The sequence below is a fragment of the Plectropomus leopardus genome, chromosome 3 (genome assembly GCF_026936395.1).
Source record: "Plectropomus leopardus strain MGB_pleo_1.0 chromosome 3, ASM2693639v1, whole genome shotgun sequence".
Taxonomy (NCBI): Eukaryota; Metazoa; Chordata; class Actinopteri; order Perciformes; family Serranidae; genus Plectropomus; species Plectropomus leopardus.
Window position 1 is genome coordinate 2,880,224 of NC_142178.1, and position 27,718 is coordinate 2,907,941.

General features: G+C 40.0%; 2 protein-coding genes across 8 annotated transcripts in view; one reads left to right on the top strand and one right to left on the bottom strand.

The window, feature by feature from the left end:
* Positions 1–13,597, top strand: scoca (short coiled-coil protein a). 4 transcript variants are annotated; one of them, XM_088075340.1, is made up of 4 exons: positions 1–183; positions 6,546–6,617; positions 6,721–6,798; positions 11,312–13,597. In XM_088075340.1, the coding sequence occupies exons 1-4, from the start codon at positions 90–92 to the stop codon at positions 11,452–11,454; spliced, it is 387 nt and encodes a 128-aa protein (XP_087931466.1). In that variant the 5' UTR covers positions 1–89; the 3' UTR covers positions 11,455–13,597. The 4 variants fall into 4 exon arrangements, with proteins under 4 accessions (XP_087931466.1, XP_042341773.2, XP_087931468.1 ...); XM_042485839.2 differs by having other exon boundaries at positions 7–183; positions 6,718–6,798; XM_088075342.1 differs by lacking the exon at positions 1–183 and adding an exon at positions 4,435–4,592.
* Positions 7,560–27,718, bottom strand: part of clgn (calmegin) — a 23,384-nt gene continuing 3,225 nt past the window's right edge. The window contains exons 2-16 of one of the 4 annotated variants that reach the window (XR_015776165.1): positions 26,678–26,956; positions 26,494–26,567; positions 25,172–25,230; positions 24,689–24,830; positions 23,668–23,749; positions 23,195–23,387; positions 22,878–23,067; positions 22,030–22,143; positions 21,779–21,935; positions 19,998–20,213; positions 19,711–19,827; positions 19,450–19,600; positions 19,192–19,346; positions 16,133–16,380; positions 7,560–8,175 (exon numbers count right to left, since the gene is read on the bottom strand). Coding sequence is in view for 3 of the 4 variants with exons in the window: in XM_042485157.2 (XP_042341091.1) it covers positions 16,309–16,380; positions 19,192–19,346; positions 19,450–19,600; positions 19,711–19,827; positions 19,998–20,213; positions 21,779–21,935; positions 22,030–22,143; positions 22,878–23,067; positions 23,195–23,387; positions 23,668–23,749; positions 24,689–24,830; positions 25,172–25,230; positions 26,494–26,567; positions 26,678–26,956 (2,001 nt within the window). In the remaining variant the exon portion in view is untranslated. Of the gene's footprint in view, positions 8,176–14,980; positions 16,381–19,191; positions 19,347–19,449; positions 19,601–19,710; positions 19,828–19,997; positions 20,214–21,778; positions 21,936–22,029; positions 22,144–22,877; positions 23,068–23,194; positions 23,388–23,667; positions 23,750–24,688; positions 24,831–25,171; positions 25,231–26,493; positions 26,568–26,677; positions 27,058–27,718 lie in introns of those variants that run through there. The other 3 variants (XM_088075339.1, XM_042485157.2, XM_088075338.1) reach the window with 3 other exon arrangements.

Consider the following 27,718-nt stretch of genomic DNA (forward strand, 5'->3'; position numbering starts at 1 on the left):
GACGAAACAAGAGCAAAGTTGAAACAAAGACAAAGAGAAAGCTCTGACACTAACGAATGAGTCTGTGAGATCAAAACAATAAGGAAACCATGCTGGAGGAAGGAAAGGAGACTCAGGACTTTGAGGCCGAGGACAATGAGGACGATGGGACGTTCACCAACATCTCTCTGGCAGATGATACAGGTAAAACTGCAAAAAGACTATTTGGCAATTATAGTTAGCCCTTTTATTATCTTCATCTGAGGAAGCAGTCAGATCACTGACATGTTAGATGAGATCTTCTAAAACTAAAATGCTGACTTTCTACATTGTTAAATCCCTCTTGATGTGTTTTCTGTAGAGAATTATCCATACAAATTGCTTCACTCTTCATAGATAAACTAATTATGGAACATGCTTTAGGTGTAAAGTGACTATTAGACAATCTGACTGTTAAAATATCTACAGATTTAATGAAAATGATCAGTTTATTATGTATGTATTTTTCTGGTATGAATGACAGTTTACGTGACCTACAATTAACCCTTTGAAATCTGAGCAAACTGGCTGGATTACTTTCAAAAACAAGGAAAGAAGGCAATGAGCAACTTAAGAAGAAATGATCCCCAAATTGAAAGGAAATTAGCGAAAATAATAATAACAATAATTCAGGAAAATTACCTGAAAATTTTCCCACAATGTTTTTGAGATAAAGCAAATCAATGTGCTCAGGGTTCAGAGGTTTAAATACTTGTGGTGTCTAAATGCAGCGCAAGAAACATGATGTCTGTCCAGGTTTCAAAGGGTTAAAGCAGTTGTTGTAATCATGCTAGACTGAACAAAGGGCCCTGAGGCGGAGACAAACAGCTTGTAAAACCAGAGTGGCTATGTTGGTGTGTTGTGCTGTGACAGGACTGAGGTGTGGTTCCTACCAAAGTTGCATCGCTTGCTTTTTGGGATTCATTCTGACTGCACAAAAAACCCCACAAACACCTGCTAACATCTGGCTTTTTAATGCAGTGGGAAAGCGTACCATCAGCATTTTTATCTGGGTCAAATGACTCTACGGTGGCCACCGGCATTTATCCCTGTAAGCTCTGATTGGCATCAATGGACACATAACACGATGAACGTGATAATTTCAGCTCCTCAACTGGTGAAATGCAATGACGCGCCATCACTATTAACCGACAGTCTCAACCTAAGCAGCGCTAAAACATAGATTCAAATTAGACCTGGAACACTCTGGATGCGCGAGCAGTGTGTGACGGCAACCTTACCGAACTGCAGCATGTTGGACACTCACAATGTTCACACAGGCTGCGTGGTGGCTGGGATGCTTCTGTAGGGCTACCCGCTGTTATGAGTACTATATTTCCACTTTTACATATTCCACTCATTCAAGAAGTCATGCAAGCTCCTGCATTTTCAACAACACCATCTACAATTATTTCACAATGGAATGCCTTGTGTCAACAACTGATGTGATTCTGTTGACAGAAGCGTTGTCAGAGGGCTTTTATTTTGAGACTGAAACAGGAAAGTTTGAGTAAAACAGATATATTTGTTATTCCTCATCTCTGTGACAGATAAAGGCATTGAAACTGTAATAAAAGGCAGCGTAGAGTCAATATAATTGACAAAACACCATTTTCACAATTTATTTTTGTTTGTCTAGATGTGCTGCAGCAGACAAGCAGCTGAGATGCGCCTGACCAGTGCTGCTCACACAGGCAGTGTGGCTGCTCTAACTTGTTAACGTGGGTGCCAAACAAACTCAAAACCCAACAGGATCTGCTATGCTCAGGTGCTGCTCATGCAGGCAGTGTGTTCCTGGCGTTAATATGCCCCAAGTTTGAAAGAGAGACTCAATAAGTACAAGATATAAAGAGAAGTAACAGCCGTAAAGTTTTCACAGGCCTCCCTACTGCTTTCTACTGTTTACTTCTTCAAATATATACGCTTGTGGTGTTCACACTGACAGCGCTGTAGCTGTGACGCTTCTTCAAGGCTCCCTGCTGCTATGAGTGCTGTATTCCACATTCATAAGCATAAATTCCACTCATTTATGAAGTTGTGCAAGCTCCTGCTGTCAACAACACGGTCCTGTAAATATTTCAAAATAAAATGCTTTGTGTCAACAACTGACAGAGACGTTGTCAGAGGACATTTATTTTCAAACAGAAGCAGGAAAGTTTGAGTAAAACAGACATCTTTGTATTTCCTCATTTCTGTGGCAGAGACAGACCTCTGAACTGCAGTATCAAGTGTTATAAAGTCAATATAACTATCAAAACACTATTTTCACTGTCTATTACTGCTGACAACCATGCATGGAATGCAGAAAAAGCGGCAAGCCACAATTTCTCTTAATCTGCCAAGGCTGACAGGCAACTGAGACCTGCCTGACAAAGCGCTGCTTATGTAGGCATTGTGGATGCTCCGACTTGTTAACATGGGCACCGAATAAAACAAACAAATTTGGCACTGCTCACGCACTGCTTCCATGTGCAATGTGAATCAGGCCTAAATCTTTTGATGACATTATGGAGTTTAGATGGATAAATCCATAAATCCTTCCATAAATCCTTTGCCATTATCTGTTGAGAAAAGTTCTTAAAGTGTTGGACTGCTTGCACACGCAGCTTTTCACAGGGTGACAATCCTTGCTTGAGAACAATGTAGCCTTTTGAGGATGCCTGTTCATACCCAGGCATAACACTTCAATCTGTTACTGTTATTACTCTTTTAACACTTTTTATAAGTTTTTATTTCTATCTACGTAGGTTTGATTTTTTTTATTACTAAATTATCTTTGTAATGAAACTGTTACCACAACAACTGTAATGGTACAATACAACATGTGTGTAACTTAATGCATAAGCTAAATCACTTTTTGGGTGAAAAAAAAATAAAGTAACACTTACGGAATGCCGGTTTTAAATTAGTCTTCACTGGTTTTGCTCTGCATTCTTCTTCATGGCCTTTGGAAAGTGCACTTTATAGAGTAGGTCTCCATCAGATGTTCTGACTTGTGGTCGTTGAGTGTTTTCATCGTAAAGCATGGCAGCCAGGTAGAGCCTTTAATTCATAAATAAATCAAAGATGTATATAATTACAACCTTGTCACATTTCTTAAGTTCTAAGTCATCACAGCTACATTTACCTGCACAGTATACCAAGAAAAGGAAACACAACATTTTTTGATGCTGCAGCAACGAAGTGTGATGCTGTGAAAAGCCTCCAAAAATTAAGTCTGGTGGTGGGGCCTCAGTTTAGCGACATCTTTCAGAGTCCTCTTGTTAGTCAGCACCTTCTCCAGCTTGTAGAATGCAGGAGTTGCTAAAAAAAGACATATATTATACATACATTATATGTATACATAATATTGTAGACTTTACAATACAGTAAAATACAAATTAAAAATGATATTATTTGTGATCTAATAAACTGACCCAATAAGTCTGATTAACATCAAAGAATATTTTTTGATATTCTTGATATGATTTTGGTCAGTATATGAACAACACACCTGGTGCCAGCCGTTTAATTTTGTCCTTCGTTTGTCCTGTGTTTTTTTTTTTTTTTTTACATTTTTTAAAAAAAATTTAAAAACAAATTCACTATGTGTATAAAACAATCATCACAAAAGTGTTATCACTGGTAAATACATCCTGTTTTCTAACACCATCATGGTTTAATGTATCTATAGATGTTATATTTTTACAATGTTAGCACTAGTACATATCCCTCTTCCCGAACACAAATGAACAAAATATCATAAAACTTAGATGGTCTCATTCACTTAGAATCTAACCTTGGCTTCTTGGAGGGGGGGGGGGGTTAGCAGTTAGCTTTAGAACCTGACTCGTCACGCAGTAGCACAGTGCAGTGACCAGGTGAACTGGATTGTGATGTGATGTCACTTCAGGAGCGATTTCTAAACGGCTTGTTTCAGCACAGCACTACACAGTACTACAGAGCAGGCATGCCCACAGCTGAATGATTGGGTAGTCTTATTTCACACTTTGTGTGTTTGGCAGGAATAATACACACACACTGAACAAGTGGGTTCTTCATAATAGGGCCCCTTTAACTTGTTTACCTGTGGTGTGTTTGTGTGTAGTACTTTATAGACTTTAACCATTTGAAACCTGGAGCGACATCACTTTTCTTGTGCTTTCAGATACCTTTCATAATTATTTAAACCTCTGAACCCCAACAAAATTGATGTGTGGTGGTAAAGCTAAGGAAAAACTGTCAGGTAAAAGTCTTGTACTTTGCAGTAATTTCTTGCTATTTGGGGGTCATTTCTTCTTTCTTTTCAAATTGCCTTCTCCCCACGTTTTTTAATGATTTCTTAATATATATTTTTTCATATTTATTTTTCAAAGAAATCGAGACAATTCACTTTAAGGTTAATAGTACCTTTGAGCGCGCTTGCGCAATAGTGGCTCCCCCTGTCGGTCGGTGTAGTTCATAGGTTGTAAGTTGTAGTCCAGTCTCTCACATACGGTGACGTCGCTACCATCTTCATCATCATCACCGCCGCCTCAGAGCCTGTGTGTTTACAGGGTCACTCCGCCACACGGAGCAGACATTTCTCGCTGTAGGTGAGTTAAACGCCGACATGTAGCGGTTGTTTTGAGTAAGAGAATAATAAGTGGCGAAATCACAGGCAGCCTCTCCATTAACATCTGAAGCTAACGCTAAATATTAGCTAGCAGCTGCAGTTAGACTGTAGCGTTAACAGTTAGCAGCACTGCGAGCCGTTTCACCTCGCTTTTTATCAAATTTATTTTGTCAAAGAGTCACTTCTGAATATATGAACAACTAGAGGATGTTGCTGCGGGTTGCTGGTGCTGAGACACTGTCCTCACAGTGTGCTGAAGTAGCGGCTCCGTGGACGTAACGTTGGCTAGCTACACCGGTACATAGCTCACATAGCTAATATACACGCGTCCATTATCGGGCACATCCGCCCGTGACCCTGCTTTTGCCAATTTTTATGCCCGAAAAGGTTACTGACAGTCTCCGCATCGATCAACCCTCCGTGTTAAAATACATCTAACAATGTTTTTGCAAGCTAAGCGACGGTAGTGATGACCATACGTTTTTTTTTTTGTCTGTTTTGGAGTATGCTTAATTTGTTTACGGGCAGCTGTGTTCGGACAAGCCAAGTCTCGATCGTGAATGAAGATATGACATCAAACATTGAACCACGCGAAAGATCAAATGATAAGCAACAGAGGGCCAGAATAAATAAAGCAGTGTTAGGTGTAACAATGTGCATACTATGTGGCTGTCCGATAATAGAGCTGTGGCTCTGACTCGGAGATGTGATGGACCGTAATAAGGCGTTAGTAGCTCGTGTATTTGTGGCTGTAGTGGATTTAAGTTATAACCCGTGTAAGATTGTTGGAAAGTGGACAGACACAATAAAGTCTCCACACATCTAAAGAAGCGTTTGGCTCCAAGCAGGCATTTCCGAGGTCCACTTTGGCTGGTGAGCAGTGGGCATCCTGTCCCAGCCTGGCCCTGGGTGTGTCAGCTACCCTCAGCACAACATCACTAAACTTACTGTTTTATCTGACGAGACTTAATGACACTGACTGACAGTAAACACAGCAGGGATTATCACCAAATATTACGTATAGCATCTTTGCAAAGCAAATCCAAGCCGTGCAGTGATGTGTAAAGATTCTGTGTACGGTGTGGTTTCAAACATGTCCCTCACATATTAAAGCGTAACTTGGCTGTTGTTCATCCTAGACCCTTTTTTCCATGTTTTTGTGTCTAAGCGGCTAATGGGAACAACAATTTTTGACTAGGGGTAGACAGATTATCAGCCTGGCCAATTTTTGGGCTGATATTTGGCATTATGCTGTTATCTGTGTCATCATTTTATTGGATTGCTGATAAAATTAATACATTAAAAATGATTATTCATTTTTTTATTTTATTTTTTTCTTGACTTTTTAAACAAAACAAAAAATGCTGTGAACATGCCGTATATGATGTTGAAAGTTTCATTTTTGATTACACATTTGCTGAAAGTATTTAAACAGAGGATGTAAAGGATGTATGTTGTGAAGGTTCTCAGTCATTCAGGTCATGGTAATTCTGGATGAGACCTGAAACGTCTTCAAGAAACTAAAGATACCTACAGAGAGAGGCTCTTTTTATAAATCATTTGAAACTTGGATTGCAATCACTTTTTTGTGCTGCATTCAGTTGCCTTGCAAAAGTATTAAGACTTTTAAACTCACAGCACACAGGGGAAAAAAACTATGAGCAACTTGGCCAGAAATGTTATCCAGATGTGGGAGAAATTAGGCTATTTAGACATTTGAAAAAAAAGAAAAAGAAAAAAGAAAGCTTACCATCCTTGACTAAACACTTTCCTAGTGGAAGCCTGAAATAACTGTGATAATTGTTGTTATTTCTATGAACACACAAGTAGATAATGGCAGGAATATGTACTGGCTATTGAAATATTCATCATGTTATCAGCAGACCGGAGGCTGCTTTATGGAGCTCATGGTGTGTGTTTCATTCTTTGACAGTGGCCAGTGGATCTGCAGCCCTGTACACGAAACAGGAGAACGAACTATTCATCATGAACTGCGACATAGACGGTACGCCTGCTTCCACACACCTCTAAAGGGCTGCATCATGTCATAATAATGAGATGGTGTGTTGTGATGGTGTGTGAATCAGTGTTTGTGTGTGTTTCAGGAGACATGGAGAACCAGGTGGAGATGGAGGAGAAGACGCGGTTAATAAATCAAGTTTTGGAACTTCAGCACACACTGGAAGGTAACACACACTCATATCACATAGACACACCCCTTCATCTACATGGAAGTGTGTGTCTTGCTCCAATAAAAATCGGCATAAATAAATGCCCAAACCCTCTTTGTGCTCTCTCCTCAGCACCAGAACGTAACTGTCTGTGATGCTGGGGTTAAAACACTAGCTGTGTTTGAAACACTCATTCATTCACTCACTCACTATGTAGTGTGAATTAAATAGGGCACTATATAGGGAATAACCAACAGATTTCAGACACTACGTTGGAATTTTTTTCCCCCGGAAATACACAGCCCCATTGCATTGTGGTATATGGGCGTTAAATGTACGGTACATCATACATATAGTCAAATGTGCTGTGCATTGTGGGTATTTTATAGTGCACTATATAGTGGTTGAAATGAATCACTGAGAATTCAAACACCGCTACAAAATGGCAAACACACTATATAGTGCACTACATCCGTGATAGGGGACGGTTTCGAACACAGCTACTGTCTCCCTCCTCTGCTGCTCCTCTTTCTCCTCCTCTCAGACGCTCTGCTGTCTCAGTAACGTCCTGTGCTAATGCACTCACTCGACCTCTCCTACACTCTCCCTCCATCTCCTTTACACACACTCACAAACACACACACACACAAACACTATGCACATAAGCACAAGATTTTCTCCAGTAGATTGGAGTGTTTCCAGCACACGTAGTGATAGACATAAAGACATAATAAAACCTTTGTGTAGAAATATGATTTAAAAAAATGAGAATAGAATACATAGAATGCATCTTCACATAGATAAAACCCACTTGATAATACAGGAAGAATAAAAGAAATAGAATGCACAGAATGCATAACATAAGATGATAATAATAAAAATAATAACGATAATAATAATAATAATAACTTTATTTCTACAGCACCTTTAAAAACAGTTGTTTACAAAGTTCTTTGACAGACAAAGCAAAGGCAAGAACTCTGGGAATAAAAAAAAAATAGACATCAACAATCAAGCCAAACAGACAAAAAGGACAGAACAAAATACACATACAAAGGTCAACAAGGATAAAGCAAATTTTTAGAAGTTTTTAGAAAATATAAAAATATATGCAATAAAAGATGATAAAAATAATAAAAGAGGAAATCTAACAAGGCGACAAGACAAGATCACATCAGTGGGGCTAAAATAAAGGTAGGATGATAAAAACAGATGAATAAAGGATAGATGAGCAAGTAGATAAATTAAAATGAGACAAGGGGCTAGCTCACCTGCTAGAGTGTGCCCCCCATATGCCGAGGCCTTTTCAGTGGCCTGGGTTTGATTCCAGCCTGTGGCCCTTTGCTGCGTGTCATTCCTCCTCTCTCTCCCACATTTCCTGTCATTCTACAGCTGGAAATAGAGGAAAAAAATCCCCCAAAAATTATTTAAAAAAAATTAAAACGAAACAAGATTGTAAGAACAGGCCATAAGAAGGATGGGGTACGAATAAGAACAGTTAAATGAAAAGAGAAAGAGATTAAAAAATAGAATAAAATAAAATAGAAAATAATAATAAACTAAAATAATAAATAAATATGTAAATAAAGGTGACATCAAATAAAAGCAAGTCTATAAAAGTGAGTTTTAAGAAGTGATTTAAAAGATGTCACAGATTCTGCGGGCCCTCAGGGAGGTTGCTCCAAAGTCGGGTGGCCCTAATGGCAAAGCCACGTTCACCCTTAGATTTAAGCCTCGACTTTGGAACGACCAGGATTCCCCCACCTGAGGATCTAAGGAAGTTGGTTTATATGGGGTCAGCATTTCAGAAACGTAAAATGGAGCAAGACCCATACATGCTTTAAAAGTAATCAATCGAAATCAAATCGAAAGTAACTCCTATATTTCTTGCTGTTTCTGTGATGTTTGAATGTAGTGGACTGAGGGAGCTTTCAATGTGACTGATGTGGGATTTTGGACAGTTAAACAGGATGGTTTCTGATTTTTAGTTGTTCACTTGTAAAAACCTCTGGGCCATCCAACATTTATTATCTTTGAGGCAGTTAAAAACAGCAGCTAGGCTTTTTTGGTCACCAGGTCCAAGTGGAAGGTATATCTGTGTGTCATCTGCATAAAAATGGAAGGAAAGGTTATGTCGCTGGATGATATGACCAACTGGAAGCATATAAATAGAGAATAAAAGTGGACCTAGAATAGAACCTTGTGGTACACCACAGGCAAAACAAGAGGTGGAGGATGAATGGTTACCTATGGTGACCGTAAAGGTTCTGTCTAAAAGATAGAAATAAAACCAACTAAAAGCAGTGCCCTTGACACCACCCCAGGTTTTGAGACGATGGCATTAAAATGGCATGATCCACAGTACCAAATGCTGAAATTAAGTCTAAAAGGATTAAAATTGTGCTCTCTTCTCAGTCAGCAGCTAAAAGAAGGTCATTTGTTACTTTGAGGAGAGTGGTTTCTGTGCTATGTAATGCTCTAAAGCCTGACTTAATCTAATATTTGGGTCAAAACAACTTTCTTTAAAACTTTGGATAAAAATGGGAGCTTAGATATCGGCCTAAAATTACTAAGAATAGTAAGATTAAGATTTGGTTTCTTTAAAAGGGCTTGGACCACAGCATGTTTAAAAACAGAAGGAAAGTGACCAGTTAAAAGTGAGCTGTTAATAATTGCTAAAATACTGGGCCCAACTGTGTCTATAACTTCTTGGTGATATTTAAATGGAATGGTGTCAAGGCTGCACATAGTTGGATTCAAATTAGTTGAAATATCTGATAAAAGCAACATTAAAGTAGGGTTAAAATTGCTAAAATATTGATCAATATATCTGTGAGATTGTAAAACATGGTCGGGGGGGATAAGCCTAATGTCACTGATTATATTCATACATTTTTTTAAAAAATGTCTCACTTTAAAATAAAAGTTTAGGTTAGATAAAATTAGGTTAGAATAGAAAGATGCTCTTGCTTCTGTAATTGCTCTTTGGTAATTTTTCATGGCACCTCTCTAAATCTCACAAAATACAATTAACGATTAACAGTGGAGACCATCTCCTCTGTATTAACATGTGAGTTAAAAGCAGTTAAAGAAGCGGTGGTAAAAAGCTCGGAAAACTTGCAGGCAGACGTACAGTTAAAACACGGCGAGAGACCGGTGTACTGTTAATAACAGGTAAAAAAAATAAAACCACACTAAATAAAACCAGCTTATGATCTGACACACAGATATCCTGAGATGGAAAATAAAACCCACTGAGGTAATATTAATAAAAATCAAGCTAAAAAAAGAGTGTATAACATGCATAAAGTTAAGCAACATGCAACATTTGATTTTATTTTTTAAGATTTCTTAAGAGGGCACTGAGTTGCATTACTTGATGGTGAAAACATTTGCACTGAACTAAATGTCATCAACCGGCTTTTTGTTATTAGGACAAATGTTTGTTATGGCTAAACTGAGCCTTTTTAGTGTTTGACAAATGAATCACACACACAGGCAGATTTTTTAGGATGCTCCTGAAATTGTAACTTAGCATCTTCCTTTTTTCTGTGCTTTTTTTTTCTTGAAAAAAATAAATAAATAAAATAATGTTTACATCCCATGTTGCTTTCTCCCCAAAACACACTGTATCCTTGAGATGTAATTAACACACTGATAGTCAGTAGGCTTGGGTGGTATGTAATATTTTAACCTTCCTGAAATTTTACTGGGGTATACAGTTTTTCACGGCGATAACACCTGTACACCTTCTGAACTCAACTTTTTCTCAGTCACAGAAGACTCAGCTCCAGTTTGGGAGAAATAAATTCACCAAGTTAGATGTAAAAAACATGCCGTGTTGATGCTGATACTAATGATGCTGTTTAATCTTGATATGTCACACCTGTCAGTCAAGTCAATTTTATTTTATATAAAGCCCACAAATGACAGTTTGCCTCAGAGGGCTTTACAGCATGCAACATCCCTCTGTCCTTAGACCTCACATCGACTAAGGAACCCCCCCCCCCCCACACACACACACACAAAAAAAACCCTATAATGGGGGAAAATGGTAGAAACCTCAGGAAGAGCGACTGAGGAGGGATCCCTCTTCCAGGACGGACAGACATGCTATAGATGTAAATAACAGAAATTACAATAATGACATAAAGGAAAGAGAAAGGGAGAGGGAGAGAGGGGGAGATATACACAGCAATAATGGAAACAATAACATATGTGTGATAGACACAGTGATAGACAGAAAATTAATAAATGCAATTTATGTTGCATGTCAGGTGGATGAATTAGGTGAAGGTGGATTGAATGTGCTTACTAACATGGATTTTAATACATTTTTGACCATAATTTGAGAGAAATATATCTGTTAAATGCATAAAAATGTCTTGGCTCTTTAACTTAAACCTGTGAAAAATGGGAGCATAAACAAAAGTGTTGCATTTAAACTTGTGCTGAGTGTTATTAAATCTACGACAGAGCAGATTTCTTCTTCAGTGATGAGGTTTGTGTTTCTTTGTCTTTGTTTCAGACCTGTCGGCGCGGGTCGACGCAGTCAAGGAGGAGAACCTCAAGTTAAAGTCTGAGAACCAGGTTCTCGGTCAGTACATCGAGAACCTCATGTCCGCCTCAAGCGTCTTCCAGACCACCGACACCAAGAGCAAACGGAAGTGAGGCAGACCTCCGAAAAACACCTCAAGTCCCGGGCCGGCCGCTGGGAGAGGAGAGCCGCCACGGAGACATGGAGAGGGCTTTGTTTTCTCAGCAGACCTGGGCGCTTTCTGTTAACCTACCCGAGTTCAAACTAACTATTTAAAACTCCAAAACTGACTGTCCACCGTCCTGCTGCCTTGGAAATAGATCATTTAATGTTAGTGCTGCCCGGGTGTGTTCTGCAGCAGCTTCTCCTCACTGCAGACCAGGTAGATGTCACCCTTTAATCACCAACACTAAAACAGGAGCAGGTCGTGTGTACGAGCTGGTTAAAGGTCTTTGGACCTTGAATTTCCTCTTAATACTCTCCGTCAGAATAGTATCTGTAAATTCTTAGCTCTAGTTTACCTGCTTGGTTTTCAGTTTGAGGACTGCTCTGATTTTCTGTGGTTTTCCCAACGACAGCGTTCCCGTCTGATCCCGAACCACAAACCATCCGCATTACAAACACTGTTTGACCGTGAAGCTCAGCTCAACACTGCTTTATATAATTATTTATTTTTTTGAAATGTTTTCTACGTCAGCCAGAGTTTTTTAGTAAGTCTTGGATGTCATCATGTCTGTGAAGCACGACTACTCCTCCATTTACAAGCTGGCAAACTCGACAGTATTACTGACAAACAAATGTATTTTCATCGCATGTATCAGTCGTTTTAGTTTAAAAGATGAGTATGACATGTCTCTGAATCGATCAGTAAATTACAGACTGTATAAAGCTACTCAGAATTTTTTAACAGGTGGAGACTAGAAAACTAAATGCACTATGAGAGCTCAGTAACAATGCAGCTACAAGCACAGAGAAACTAAAAGTTGTGTTAACTCCATAAAAGTGTCAATCTCAACTAACTTCAGAGATGTTTTTTTTGCAAGTGGTTAAATTAATAAATTCCAATGATATAAGATTTCTTTTCTGTACCTCAAACTTTGGGAAACTTTGGCTTGATTTCTTTCAAAAATTTAGGAAGATGGCAATGAGCAACCTCAGAAGAGGTTAGCGAGAAATTAGGAAAAAGTACAAGAAAGTTACCTGAAAATTAATAAAAATAAATAAATACAGATGACATAAAATGTGCTTATAAATGCTAATAATTCAGATTTTTAAAAGCTTTTTTAAAAATAAAATCTACTAACTTCTTGCAAGTTAAGGGACATTTCTTGCCAAGTTGCTCATTTTCATTTTTTCCCCCATAGATACAGGAAATAACATGACAACAGTTCATTCACAGCTAACCACACATAACATAAAAGCACCCCTGTAAATAACCACAGGAAAAAAGAAATAATAAACATTCAAAAATACTCACTTCTAAAACTATCCAGTTATGATAAATACTATGTATTATATTAAAATTTCAGTGTGCAGAAGTGCGGTAGTTAAAAACAATGATTTAAGAGCATTAAAAAGTCTAATGGCAGCTGAATGTTTCAAGAATGTTTTTGAAAGAATTCAAACCAATTTTCTCCGGGGTTCACAGGGTTAAACATGTCTGTAATCCTCAGTTTATGTCATGAATGAGTGTTACAGGGAAATGGTGTTAAAGGAAATGGTCAAATCATGAGTTAATGTATTATTTGTCTTTAACATCCACGTGGGGGAGGGGACTGAGGACAGCAGGAAGTGAGACAAGCAACAAAAAGTTGCTTTTTTTCCTTTAACTGCAGCAGCAGCAAAGAGGCCTGGAGTGCTATCGATCCACTCAGCCAGGACCACAATGCATCACTAGCTGGAGGAGGGGTCTGACTGTAAAATGTGCAGCAGAGTGGAGGGTGTGTCCTCCAAAGCGCTGCTGCCTCAAAGCTAAAGACAAAAGTCGTGTGATCTGAACAAATTTGAATTCCCTTTAACCTGCAGCATCCTGTTCAGCTCTGATTCATGTGGAACATCCGTGCTGTCTGAAACAGGACCATTGGTAATATTACGGGAGGCTATAAACGTAAACTGTATATGCTGTAATTTATTTTACTATTTTTTAACAGTTGTACAGTATTTCATTACTTTGTGTGATGGCTGAAAATCCCAAATCTACACCCCCCCAACTGTCCTGTGTGTAGACACCCTGCAACCTTTGAACCTTTTTGTTTTAATAAAAACCTCAGACCGACACTTTAGCGGGGTCTTTTGTCAGTCTTTTGTGAGTGCTTTGACAGATGACTTTTTATGGTACAATAATCGTCTCAGAAAACATCACGGTAAACGGTATTACACAATTATTATTATTATTATGAATCATAGCGAAACTGAAAGGAATGAAAACAAAAAAAATGAACAATGTGGGGCTTAACTGCAATTGCAAATGACTGTGTGAGGGTTAGTTGAGCTGGACAGGGAAGTGGTGTGTGTGTGTGTGTGTGTGTGTGCGCGTAAGTTGCGTTACCAAATGGATAAGCAATGCAGTTGAGCCCAGAAGTCAGCTCGGATGTGGACAAGCGGATTTTATGTCAGACTTTTTAAAATTTCAAATGTTTTTGTGGTTAGAGGTTAAAGTTAAAAGCAGGACATATATATTGATCTGCATGGCCGAACGGTTCTCCCTGACATGCACAGACATGTTTGATGTGTTTCCTCCTTTGGCAGACACTCTGCCTCCACATTTTCTGCAAACTGGAAACACATCAATGACAACACGGTGTTCATTTTTGGGATATCCAAACTGATCCCACATGGCTGTGTGTGTAGCACAAGCTGAGGAGTCTGACAGTCAGGGAGGAGATGGCTGCACAGTTAAAATTCTCTGACCAGTGGCTTTTTTTAATACCAGCAGGTGGGTTTTCATTACAGATTTGCACAAAACTTATAATAAAGCACAATTGCGGGATGACTGTTTCCACTGAGTGATCTGTGACTTGCTTCCATGAAGCATGGTGATGGATGCTCAAACATTACCAGCTTTACTTCGTTTGCAGTCACCACACTAGTCGTCATTATTTCCAATCCAAGGCCACGTAGGCGTGTTATGGAGCCATGATGGAAAGGCGAGCCCCTCATACGTGGGAGCGGCCACGTATGAGGGATTTCTGGAAGGTAATAGTCCACAATTTCACAGAGGAATTGTGGATTCAAAACTTCAAGATGATCAACTTTTGAAGAGTTATGTGATGCAGTAACACCTCTTGTAGCGTCTGCTGCATCATGAGGGAGCCAGTTCCTACTGACAAGCACATAGCCATAGCACCATGTGACCTCGAAAAGCCAAAAAAGTGTTTCCATTGTAGTTTTGCAAAATATAGCTTTTTTTGAATCGACTGAAATACCACCTCATGCAAGTGTAAAACATTTTTCACGATAAATGGAATTTAAAAAAAAATTAAAGTGTTTCCATTAGGTGGGTTTTATATATGAGATTTTAGTTTGCACAGGTTGAGGGTCAATGGAAACCCGCCAAGTGAAACCGCTGTTTCCTTAAACCCGACATTATCAGTCAGAAAAATTAAAACCACCCCAAACTGAAGGACATGATGTGCCTCATCTCATCGCACTTTTGACACGTTTTTTTTTGTATTAAATAGTTTTATTTTCAAGAGCAATGTACAATTTGCAAACAAATGTAAACAGGGAGATTCTGCCAGAATCTGGCATGAACATGAACTACAAAAGCTTGAGACAATATAAAACAAATAAATTAGCATCACTGGTTTCCCCAGGCGACAATCACGTATGTGACCTCCAGCTGGTCTAGATCTTGTGGTAAAACACTGCTGTGTAGTGACTGAATGAGACGCTGTCGCAGGTTAAATACCCAGCTGTTTGCCGCACATATCCACTCTGTCACTGTGACAACTGATGGCCGAGGCAGTCAGTGTTTTGATCAGGCGGTTCACACAGACCCAGGCTCAGAGTGAGCACACCAGGGGCATAGCTTAAGCAATGTGCCTCAAATCACTCAAAACACTGCATTATTAAATCTTTATTCATTCCAGCATAAAACTAAGCCAATAAATAGGGTCATGTGTGCTAACCCTGGACTCTTAGATTGCTATAACTTAGTAAAAAACACGTAGAAGTAACTGATGCTCCTTACAAACTAGCTAAAATCTAAACAGAACATCCATTTTTAAAGAGGTAAACTTTGAAACCTAAGCTGAGGCGACTCGTCAGCTGAAATACAGAAACATCGCAGCCTCTCCGAGCAGCTCCTGGCCTGTTCTTGGAACCCCAACAACTTCAGACAGGGAAGGAACTTTGTCAAACGGTGTCCTCAGACATGTTCTTCAAAACAAAGGACAGGAGAATAAAGGATGTCGCCCCCTGTGATGATATGCTGTAAAATGTGATGAGGGAGCGGAGAGGACAGCGGCGCCGACGCTCTCTGCTGTCTGCACTGACAGGAGACACACGGGTAAATCTATGATGGCGTATATTCAGAGAGAAGACTGACGGGGACAGCAGGGACAGTCATGGAAGAGGCGGGCCGCTTTAGGCTGACAGGCATTTTGACAGCTTAGAGAAGACGAAAAGGAGGGAAAAGTGGAAGCTCTGGGCGGAGGAGGGAAAACATCTAAATGCACAGAATCTCCAGGGATTCATCTGAGCCGAGAGGGGGTGATGCAGGATGTGGTGTGTGTGTGTGTGTGTGTGTGTGTGTGTGTGTGTGTGTGTGTGTGTGTGTGTGTGTGTGTGTGTGAGAGAGAGACTGCGGACCTGTGATGGGTGTGGCCTGGGTGGGTGGGGCAGCCGGGGTGACTGCAGGCTACCAGGTGGTTTGGAGGAAATACATGCTGCTCCGCTCAGAGAAGGGAGGAGCAGCGGCAGACACGGCCCTTCCACCTCCTCCGCACTGGGGGAGAAAGGAGACAGTAGGCGGTGGGATCATCTCCTCAGTCTTTCCGTACCCTCCTCTTTCTCACTGCTTGTTTGTGGCTCTCTTCAGCGTCTCCTCCCTCCTTTGGCTGAATCGGAATAAAATAAAAAGCAAGAAAAAGGCAAATTTAACAGAGGAGACAAACATTTTTTTCTTCTGCATTTGCCACATAATGAAAATATTAACAAAAGTGTAGTCAGCCCCCATTTGGCTTTTAATCTTATTTGACCATTTTATTTATTGACTATTTATTTATTCGTTTTTCTGGATGCTATATTACTTTACTAGTTTTTAACATTTTTGTCTATTATTTGTTCCTTTTATTTTTAATCTACCATTTTATCAACTATTAAGAGTATCTTTATTTATTTATTGATTTTACTTATGATTAATATTATATTTATTCATTTTTATATTGTACATGTAGGTTTATCCTGCCTCTGGTTTTTTGCCTCACTTATGGTGGCATTTAAGTCTGATTGATTGATTGATCTGGAAATGTTATCATGTCACCTTAAATTGACTTTAATTAATTTAAGACTTTTTAAAATGCTGAGTAGAATGAAAAAACTCAGTGAAAATGAAAAAGCAGCCAGCCCAGCTAGCAGGGAATGTCCCCACAACATCGCCTAATGTTACCTACAAGTTGTAATAAAGTTTTAAAGAAAATATTTTAATCTTATGCTCATAGGCTACTTTTCAATTTACCAAAACATTTCATAATGATGAATGCAGGTTCAGTGGGACCGGCCTGGACTGTCAAAACTGGAAAATGACTCGACTCTACCAACCACCTGATTAAAACCTTTACGACCTTCGAAAGGCCAGCAGACGCCAGGCCAGTTCACCGACGCACGCTCACTAGTATGTTAATCTTCTTGTGTCACCACAGCGTAAAGCAAGCACACAAAAATCTGTCTTTTGCTGCTTTGCTGTTAAGCACATAAACACGATGTTTTAGCTCTGCGCTCACTGCACAGCATCAGAAAAACTGCTACTCTACTACGTGTGGTAAAACAAGTGTGGCAGCCAATTCACACTTTTTGGACGAGCAGACAGACTCTGACAGATGGAGCGTCTTGTAATAGCTGCTATCAGTGCTGTCAAAGCCCGTATATTGTAGTGACAAATGGAGTCTGGAGATTTTGTGGATTTTGTGGTTTAGCAAAAAGGATCTTTAACAAAAAGGTCTGTCTTGTCAGACACTACAACAATCTAACAATCTGGGCCTGTCAGTGAAGAAAAAAAAGGCAGTTTTAGTGGACGGAAATTGGCGGTGCTAACATGCCTCAAATGTTACGTTGTACGCTGTTTTGCGGCTGCTGGGCCTGTGTTCAACATGTTCCCCACTGCACGAAAAACCCACAACCACTAACATCTGCCTTTTTTATTTCATGGAAGAGGTTTAAATTGGTATTCACTCTCAAATTAACTGACTGAAGAATTAATCGGCTCCAGCCATGATGGGCTTCGATCGGCTACATTTATCAACAGCTGCTCACTCCTACGCTGTGTTTAGAGGGATATGACCATTTCATTATTCATTTTTATATTTTATTAATTATTTTAAAACTATTTTTATGTTCATTATTGTTGTTGCTTTTTTTTAAATTCAGTATTCAATCTAGGGCTGCACCGAACAATGTTTTTTAATCAATTAATCTATTGATTATTTTTTCGATTAATCAATTGATTATTTTTTTTTATTGATCGAATAATTTTTTTTTATTACTCGATCAATATAACGACAAATTTACTAAAAATAAAATTTTAAAACTTGTCATACACTGCAGGGCATTATTCCCCAACAAAAAATAGCCCAGTCTTAACTGGTAATCTGTGTTTTACAGTCTGATATAAAGTCTCTCCAAAATAAAATGAATGCAAGAGCTTGTTTCACTCAAGTAAAAGGAATGTAGTGCAATCTACATTTAACAGTCCAACAGCAAAATAAATAAAGCAATGTAAAATTCAAGTCACCTTCAGGAGGAGTAACAAAACAGTTACTCTTTGTAACAGTAACAAACCTCAAATCTAGCAGTCCAACAAAACATCTTACAGTAAAATTAGTGCAATTTGAAAAACACTCTAACTTTTCTCTAACAGAAATAATTATAACTAGTAGATTCTTTCTGCATCAGAATAGTCCATCCTTAACTGGGCCTTAAGGCATATCGCTGCCTGCTGATATGAGTGCTGTATTTTCATATTTATGAGCATATATTCCACTCATTTATGAAATTATACAAGCTCCTGCACAGCTGACAACCCCGTCCTGTAAATGTTTCAAAATAAAATGCATTTTATCAGCAGCTGATGATGTACAGTCAGCTTTTGTTTAGAAAGGGAAGCAAGGAAGTTGTGGTAAAACAAACATCTTTGTATTTCCTCATCTCTGTGACAGAGAGAGACTTTAAACTGCGTATAAAGTGGTATAGAGTCAACAAACGTGAGCATCACGTGTAAAAAAATGGCGAGCCACCGTTTATCTAGATGTGCTGCGGCTGACACGCAGCTCAGACGCGCCTGACAGGCGCCGCTCAGGCAGTGCACGCTCTCATATGATAACACGAGCGCTGAAAAAAAAAAACCCCAACATGATATGATTGGCGCCGCTCACGCTCTCATGCTGTGTGAAACGTTGCGACGCGTCGACGCACGTTTCGTAAATCAACGTATTTACGCAATCGATTACGTCGACGCATCGCCCCAGCCCTAATTCAATCCCACATCATTGCTTTGTTGACTTGGTTATATGTATGCCCTAAATGGGGAATAAAAGGTTGAAAAAGAAAAAAAGCTAATTTCATAATTCATATGTGAACACTATCATAGAGTGATTTCTGGGCTCAGATCGGTTTATATGACAGACTGATAAATGAGGTCAAATGACACCAACCTCATCCTCTAATGTTCTCTCAGGAGCTTTGCTCTCCTCTTCTCCCTCCTCCTCCTCTTCTTCTTCATCATCATCCCCCTCTAGATTGTCGCCTCCAGCATCAGCTTCATCCTCCTCCTCCTCCTCCTCCTCCTCCTCCTCAGCCTCTTCTGATGCTTTTGAAAGAGGGAGAATAAAGGTTAGGACACTGAGGACAAAGACATAAGACATGACACACTGATCGATACTCTCAGAGGAGTGTGTGTTTGAGCCTCTGACCTGCAGCTGGTGCTCCCTCTGTAGCTTCAGCTGCTTTGTCCTCCTCATCTGCTGCTGCCTCCTCTTCTTCCTCATCCTCCTCCTCCTCCTCTTCTTCTACATCAGCCCGGGGAGGGTCCACCTTCTTGTACACGTAGTCGTCATCTGATTTCTACGACACAAACAAGAGAAGGGATCACCACTCATCATTACAAGGATTTGCTGGTGTGCTTCTACAAAAATCAGAAACGATAAATAAATGACTCGTTAGGTTCTTGGTACCTTTGGCCAGCAGAAGAGTACAGTCAGTCCTATAGGCAGGCCGACTGTCAGGATGTAGATCACCCAGAGCCACGGCCGCTCCTCTGCTGCCATCATCAGCTGAGCAAAGATCCCCGGCTGGTGGGGATGAAGGGCGAGGACGGACAATGAAGCAGCGAGCACATAGTGAGCCTTTCCCTCACACAAACTGACAGCCCTGTGCTGAATTATATGCATATAGCGACGATGCATGTGCCTGTTAGGATGCTGCTCTGTGTTCTCCAAGCCATTACAAACATCACACTGACCTCGTTAGCGCTGGCGACCAGTTTCTTCAGCCCCCAGCTGTCAGAGGCCCAGCGGTCGGCCACCTCCTTGTGAGAGGTGATAATGAAGTTGTCAAAGTAGATTTCTGAGGTCATGGACCACAGCTCCAGGCCCACAGCCTTGAAAGGTGTCATCCTGAACGGCTGCAGGTCCTCAAAATATTCCGGGTTATCGATCTTGCGCGGCTTCCAGACTCCCTTGGGAGAGAGCAGAGAATGTAGAGGAAAAATGATTAGGATGGTTTCAGCTAGGGCACAAACATGCAGCATCTCCTACAGGACAGGTTAGAGGTGTTGCAAATTGCAGAGAGAAAAGTGTCTCCTGTCAACTGTCTCAAATTACATTAATAATAAGCCAGATGACAGCATGACAGGGTTCCTACAGCTAAAGCCATGTTAGATTGAAGACTTTTTTTTATGCCACTCATTAATAGATTTAAGACACACACAAAAGAAAACACATGAACTGACAGCTACTACCTAAAATTTGGGACAATTCTGCCCAAATCTTTAGTGTCACATAAAATGTGACTTTTTTGTCTTGTGGCCGATTCAAGGGTAGAACAAAAGTAACGTTACATTCGTAGGAAGATAGCAAGTAAGCTACTCACTCATCTTTTAAGTGTTTATGTCTCTTGTCTGATCTCGAGTCCACAGCTGATAGCTACGTGTTTGTTTACATGAGGTGACAGAGGTGCATATCTAATGGATTTAATGTGGATAGAGAGCTCCAGTGTTAGGTGATTCTACTAGATAGTGAGACACTTGCTTTCGTGTTGGGACATGGTGTCCTTATGTTCCACTCAGGATTAACTGCTGAGTCATGTGGGACACGTGGTAAAGTCTGGTAAACCGGTCCACTGTTTGGCTTAATATCAAACTGGTTTTAAAATGTTCACGCCAGTCCAAACCTAGACAGCACTACCACCGCAGAAGCCCAGCTTTCAACTCCTGCGGATTCAGGTTAACAGCAACACATATTTTAACCATACAAACAAGGCTTACCTTAAAAAAACAACAACAAAAAAAAACAATATCAGACTTAGCCGGACCCAAACAGCTGATCTGTGGTTGAGAAAATGTAGTGCCAAAGGAAAAGCTGTCTGACACCAAAATAGTGTCCACTTAGACCTATAATGATTCTTTCAGGTAGGCCTTTTAAAGTGGCTAAAATAAGTTGAAATTCCCCATCCACAGCAGTGCAGTGCTGAGCTTCAAGGGTGATTTGTAATTGTAATTTGTAATATATTCATTTATTTACGAAGAAATAAATGTAGATACACCCAAGTCAGATGGGGAGCTAGTTTTTATTGGTAATCCCTTCCCTGATGTTTAAAAGCATCCTAAAATTAAAAAAAAAAACAAAAACAAAAACAAAAAACGAAAACCATATATAGATACAATATACACAATGTCTACGACAAACACAACTAAGATAAACAGGCACACAATATAGTTAAATACGTGCTGGTCCTATCTGTTTCTGCAAACAGGGGGCGTGCTGACCACTATTTGCTGAATGTTATACACTGACTATACACAAGCGTCTCACACAGCCCCCATTTCAAAAATCCCTTTAAAACATGAATTTGAACAGTGTAGGCACAAAGAACTGATCTGAGGAAATAATCAGCATTGAGCAGTAAGCCCTGTGAATGTAGCCTGAGTTTGATTTGTTTTTATTTTTTTTTTACCCATGTAGTACAATTAAACTCTAATAAGCCCAAAACAGCTGGTTAGGTCCTGGTTATAGTTGTAGTTACCTGATAGTTGGGATTGTCCACCAGAGGGGCTTTCCACTTGCCCTTGTACTGAGGGTTGTTGATCTTGGGACGCTTCCACTCCCCGCAGCCGGGGGCCGTCTCACAGGCCGGGTTAGGAATCTGCGGGGCCTCCCACTCTCCATCCATCTCCTCCTCCCTACACACGGAGGAGAGCAGTCAACCTGGCTCACTAACTCACTCTAAGCATGATTCAAACGCTGTTTGTTTGGGAGGTGGATGTGTTCACTCACCAGTCCTCTGGTTTCTCAGCGTTTGGGTCCGGGACAAACTCTGGTTCGTCGTCCAGCCAGCCCTCTGGCTTTAAAGCATCAAGGTCATCAATCTTTGCTGGAGCATCCTCATCCCTGAGACACACAAACACACACACACGGCCATGTTTGTTATTATAAATATGGTCACTAAGGCCCTAACATTTAACCGTTAGGGCCCACTTTATTATTACACACACACTCATATAGCTGTGCACAAAAAATGCACTTAAAAAAAAAAATCAAACTTAAAAAAATATTTTACCAACATCAGTCCTAACCATAAATATTAAATATTCATTAATCTTCAGATTTTTTAAAAATCACAGCCTGGGATATGTCAATTATTAGCAGCAACATTGATTGTGACAGCTAGTGGAAATATCATGTATTTTCTCCATATGCCAAATATGGTTAAAAAAAATTGTCATCAGGTGAAGAATAGTAAAAAATGACAAATTCCAAGGCAAAAGCCCAGAATGACACCCAGAAATAATACAATGCATTTATTTTTTATGCTTTGATGGCTGTGGGATCAAAAACTGAAGTTTGAATGAGTTTTTAATGGCACATTTTTTTTGCACCAAACAGTGTGAATGTAACAATTTAGTTTCCTCATATTTTAGACTTATCTTAGGAGCTGAGCTGAAAATTCCAAGATTAAACAAAAATACAAAACCTTGCTAAAATGTATGTCATATGCATGAACACATCCAAAATGATCAAAGAATGAAGAATGAAAAGCATGTAAAATGCATCAGACAGTCCCGAAGGGTCAAACATTGTGCAACATAATCTATACTGTCTACTAGTGCAGGGATTGTAGTCACCAGTCATCGGGCTTGACGGCTTCAGGATCAGGAATCTTGGCCCTCTCGTCCCAGTCCTCCGGCTTGGAGTCACTGGGGTCATCTATCTCTTTGGGTGGGTTGACCGGAGGCACCACGTCATGCAGCAGGCTGCCACGGCTCACGCTGGACTGGTCGATGAACATCTCGTAGCTGTTGTCTGGGTGGAGGACTGACAACAGGAAAAAATGTACAGTGTGGTGTATAAGGTATTATTACATAGAAAAAATATACATTTCAGATAGATATACAAACATATATATTATTAAACATATTCTCTTTTGGAATCGACTGTGTACCCAGAGTGTAAAGGTGAGTCTTCTTGTCAGTGTAGAACTTCTTGAGGTCGACATCAGCCCTCTTGGCGTGCTTCTCTTCCATGTCTTTGTTCAGAGGGTTCTGGTGGCGGAAGATGAAGTGCAGCTTGTAATCCTCGCCGCACTTGTCTGGACCGAACATGATGGTGTAAGGTGTACGGTCGTGGAATTGCTCCTACAGTGCAGAAGAAACAAGTTTGATTTGAAAGAGTAACTAGAGTCTATTTAGTCTAAATCTGCATAAAAATGTATTAAAAATCCAGACAACCTTCCCTCTACCGCACAAACACAAGAGAAAGGAGGACTGCTCTGAAGATTTTGGATTCTGTTTCCATCGATAACTAAGATAGATAACTTAGATAATCACTCCAGGGTGATTATTTAAATGGCCTGTGTACATCTCAACTTTACATAATATAAATAGAGGAGGGTAGAAAGAAAACATGTATACCTACCAGATTGAGATTGCTAGTGTCTGACAGCAGTTTGATGTAGGCTCCACCACAGTCGATACCATCCTGGAAATTTACCTCATACCTGCAGCCAGAACACAACAAACAAAGAGCAGGGAACAGATTTTAGTTATTCACATCCACAAATGCTAACCACTGTGGCTCATGAAAAAAGTCCACTTGCATGAACAACTAGAAGTACAGCCTAGTGATTGTATGCCTCTGCAAAGCTGTCAAGCTGTAGTTACAGTTTACATCTGTGTCTATAAAAACATGGATGCTTCAGCTCACATAGAGGAAGATCTCTATAGTCAGCGCAGATTCAAGATTAGTGTCACAGATTCAGTATCTGACCAAATGCCTCCTCTAAATGCCTCCTGACAGTCAGAAAAGTGTTTTCACTGAACATTATGTCACAGTAAAGCTGACCTTTGACCTTCTGGATATACAGTGTCATCATTTCATCATTATATTCTGTGAGACATTTTGTCATGAGCAGTGCATGAATTCTTGAGTAATGGTTGAAAACATGTTTTGTGAGGCCATGGTAACCTTTCATCTCCGACCACAAAATCCTAATCAGGTCGTCCAAATAAAGTCCAAGTAAATGTTTGTGGTTGGAGTCAAACCCACAGCCGCTGTGTGAGGACTTTGTACAAAAAAAGACTCTACCTAGTAAGCTACTGGGCGCCCTGTTTGTGCCACAAATTTTAAGAAATTCCCACAAGCTGTTCTTGAGATACCGCATTCACGAGAATGCAACCGGTGAGGTCACAGTAACCTTGACCTTTGGCCCACGACCACCAAATTCTAATGAGTTTCCAAATGTGCCAAATTTGAAGAAATTCTCAACAGTTGATCCTTGAGCCTGAGTGGGCATTTGTAAATGATTTAAAAATTCCTTCAAGACGTTCTTGGGATATAACATTCATGAAAATGGGACAGATGGACAACCTGAAAACACAGTGCCTCTGGCCAAGGCTATTACCAGTGTGAGTGTATGTGTGTGCGTGTTTGAACTCACTGCACAACCAGAGGCTCATCCTGGAAGACAAAGGGTTTGTTGAGCATTGCAGAGATAGCGTGGTGTTTGGCTCGGGACTTTAGCACCAGACCCTTGTCTCCTGGAACTTTGTTCTCCTTTAGCTGCTCCACAGCCCACTTCCCTGCAGCCAGAGAGGACACAGTCAGCATTTATCGTCATGGTTTCGGAGTCTCTGCTTGAGACAGCTTTTGTGTCGTCAACAGAAAAATCACAAAAACTTTTTAAGAGTCTTGAACTGAGGTGTTGTGACATAATAACTCAACAATATGGCTGCAAAGTGTGATCATAACCACTAGAGATGGTGGCCCAAACTAAAGTACGAGACATAGTTGTAAATATATTTATTTGCATCATACATCAGAAGAATGGGTATGAAGGAGGGAAAGATTTAAAAAAAACCAAATTGTACAAGCCCTTATACAAACATGTCTAGATTGGCAGAGAGGTAAAAAAGCAACTTACCATCATATTTGGCGATGTCATCATCTGCATCTCCCTTCACTGTCTGTGACAGCTGCCAACTGTGAGGATAAAAATAAAAAAACCTCTAAGCTTCCACACAAGAAAAGGTGTCACACTAACACACTGCAACCACTGACTGTGTGAGTTTATCCTGATCAATCAGCACCACCACAGGCTCATGTATCCTCACATGCACCCAACACTGACACTCAGGGCTCCCACACATTGTTATAGAAAAAAATCTCAAAACTGTTTTTATTTCTTTATTTTCTCTCATTATTTTGGCTTATTCTTATTGCTAGGCACTACCTTTACTAAAGTTCTATTTGGGATTATTGCAATTCACGTAATTTTGTTATTTTTTTTACTGTACTGTGCTACTCATGAAAGAGGTCTGTGGGATAGGATGGAGTTGGACTGAATAAGGTTTATGGTTAGGGTTAAGGTTCTGACAACTCTTTGTCAAATAAAACCAAAAAGAAAACAAAAGAAAATATTGTCTGTTTTCTGTTTACTCCAGCTACCACCGGCTTGTTTCAATATCTTTTGTTTGTTTTAGATGGATAGATGAGAGAAGATATTTGCAGATTTTTGTCACTGAAAGAGAGTTTTAGGCCAAGCGTGGTTTAGTTTCACTTTTAATGCGCCTGATGTTCTGCTGCGCATCTCTGCTGCTATTACACTATAAATAACCCAACGCTGTATATTTTTTAATACCGCTCCCAATTAGCAGTCCTGCTCCACTGAGACTATGGTGGGATGATTTAGACTGTGATGGCCCGCCATAGTCTTGATTATTAAGGGGAAACACTGCAGCCAGAAAACCAGACAATAGTTTGTTTTTACAGTTTCTGGCTGTGATAAATGGTATCGTTTCGGCAATTTTTAAAGAAAACATATCTATATATTCTATAGTTTTTTTAAGAAAGGCAAGTTTGGCAGTAAAATAAATAGAAAATAAAGCCATTTGAAGTTGTATGCTCCTCCCTTAAAGTCAAAAGTGCTTAAAAAAATATTTGACATGCCTAGTGGGCATTCATGAAGGGAGAGATGGAAGAAAAATGAGGAAACAGATGGTGGACAAATTAACAAAAAAATCCAAAACCTTGTCACATGTCGACATATATTAATGCTACATTACATCATCAGCTACAGAAAATAAATTTGAGTGTAGACTATAGACTGTATTTACTAGTTTCGTGACTTTTCCCCACCGGGAAAATGTAATTGTGAAATTCTCAGACTTTTCCAGGTATTCCAGTGACCGTGGGCACCCTGTATACTGTGTTTTTAGCAGTGGTGGTAGATTTTTCAGGCTGTACCTGTCCAATGATCCATCATCAAACGTCTCTGCTAAGTAAACGTCTCCAGTGGGAACGGGAGTCTTGTATGTTACCTGGGCAACATAAACCATAAATCAGAAGGCTGTTTTCAATCATCCAAAGCTTTGCAACTGAGAAGGAGAATCTTTGACATACTTCAGTTTGACCTTAACCCATTTCTGACCTGAAAGGAGACATTTGCATCCGTTCCAGCTTTGCCAGCCTTCCCATTTTCTGTGGCGTCAGTCTCATCGACGTGGTCATCGTCCATCACTGTCGCCTCCTCCTCTTCCTCCTGCTCCTCTTCTGCCATCAGAACCTTTAATTCCTCCTCATCCAACCCCATATCTTCATCGCTGTCTGAGACACCAACCTCCGACTGCTGCTGCTGGGCCACTACAGCCGCCACAGCCGAGGAGAAGAGGAGCAGCGTGCACCACATCCAACCCTTGTCCAACTTCATCTGCAGGGGGGAGGAGGGTGATAGCAGGACGGAGAACAGAGGGTGAGATAAGGGAGAGAGGGAAGGTGTGTTGGGAAAAAGACACAAGTGTAAGATGTTAGCTATGAAGTGCAGCCATGTGTGTGTGTTGATGATATGATTTGAGAATGTGTGTTAGAGGATGGAGGGATAAGAGGGTGAGAGAAAACAAAGAGATTGAGGTCACATTAGGACACAGTGCTGCTTGATATGGGCCCATGTCCTCAGATCACATCCTTATCTCTCATGTTTCGCACCGTTTCCCTACAAAAGCTTTAATTCGGCCCCTTCTCTGCTCCAACGCTTTCCCACCAGCTTAAAGACAGACTCCTCCGAAACAGATGCCAGAAACATCTGTGCTTTCAAATCCATAGCATACAACTAGCCTTGATGGATTTACAGTGTCCCCTTTGCAAGCATCTTTACAAGAGAGATATCACTGTGTGTTGTATTTATTTTACTGCCTATTGGTATATTTTCTTGAAAAAACATTTAGACCACTTTCTTTTTCTTTGAATTTTTTTGGCTATTTTTAAAGAAAAAATTCTGGCTTTTTTTTTTCTTTAAAATTGTGGTTCTTTTTAAAGAAAACACACCTTCCAAGCCTGTGGGATATTTTCTTTCACAAAAATCCACCAAAAATTAAACCATTTATCACAGCCAGCAACTGCAAAAACAGAAATTATTATTGGATTTTCACATTTCTGACAGTCGTTGAACACATCATATGTTATTATACTGGTT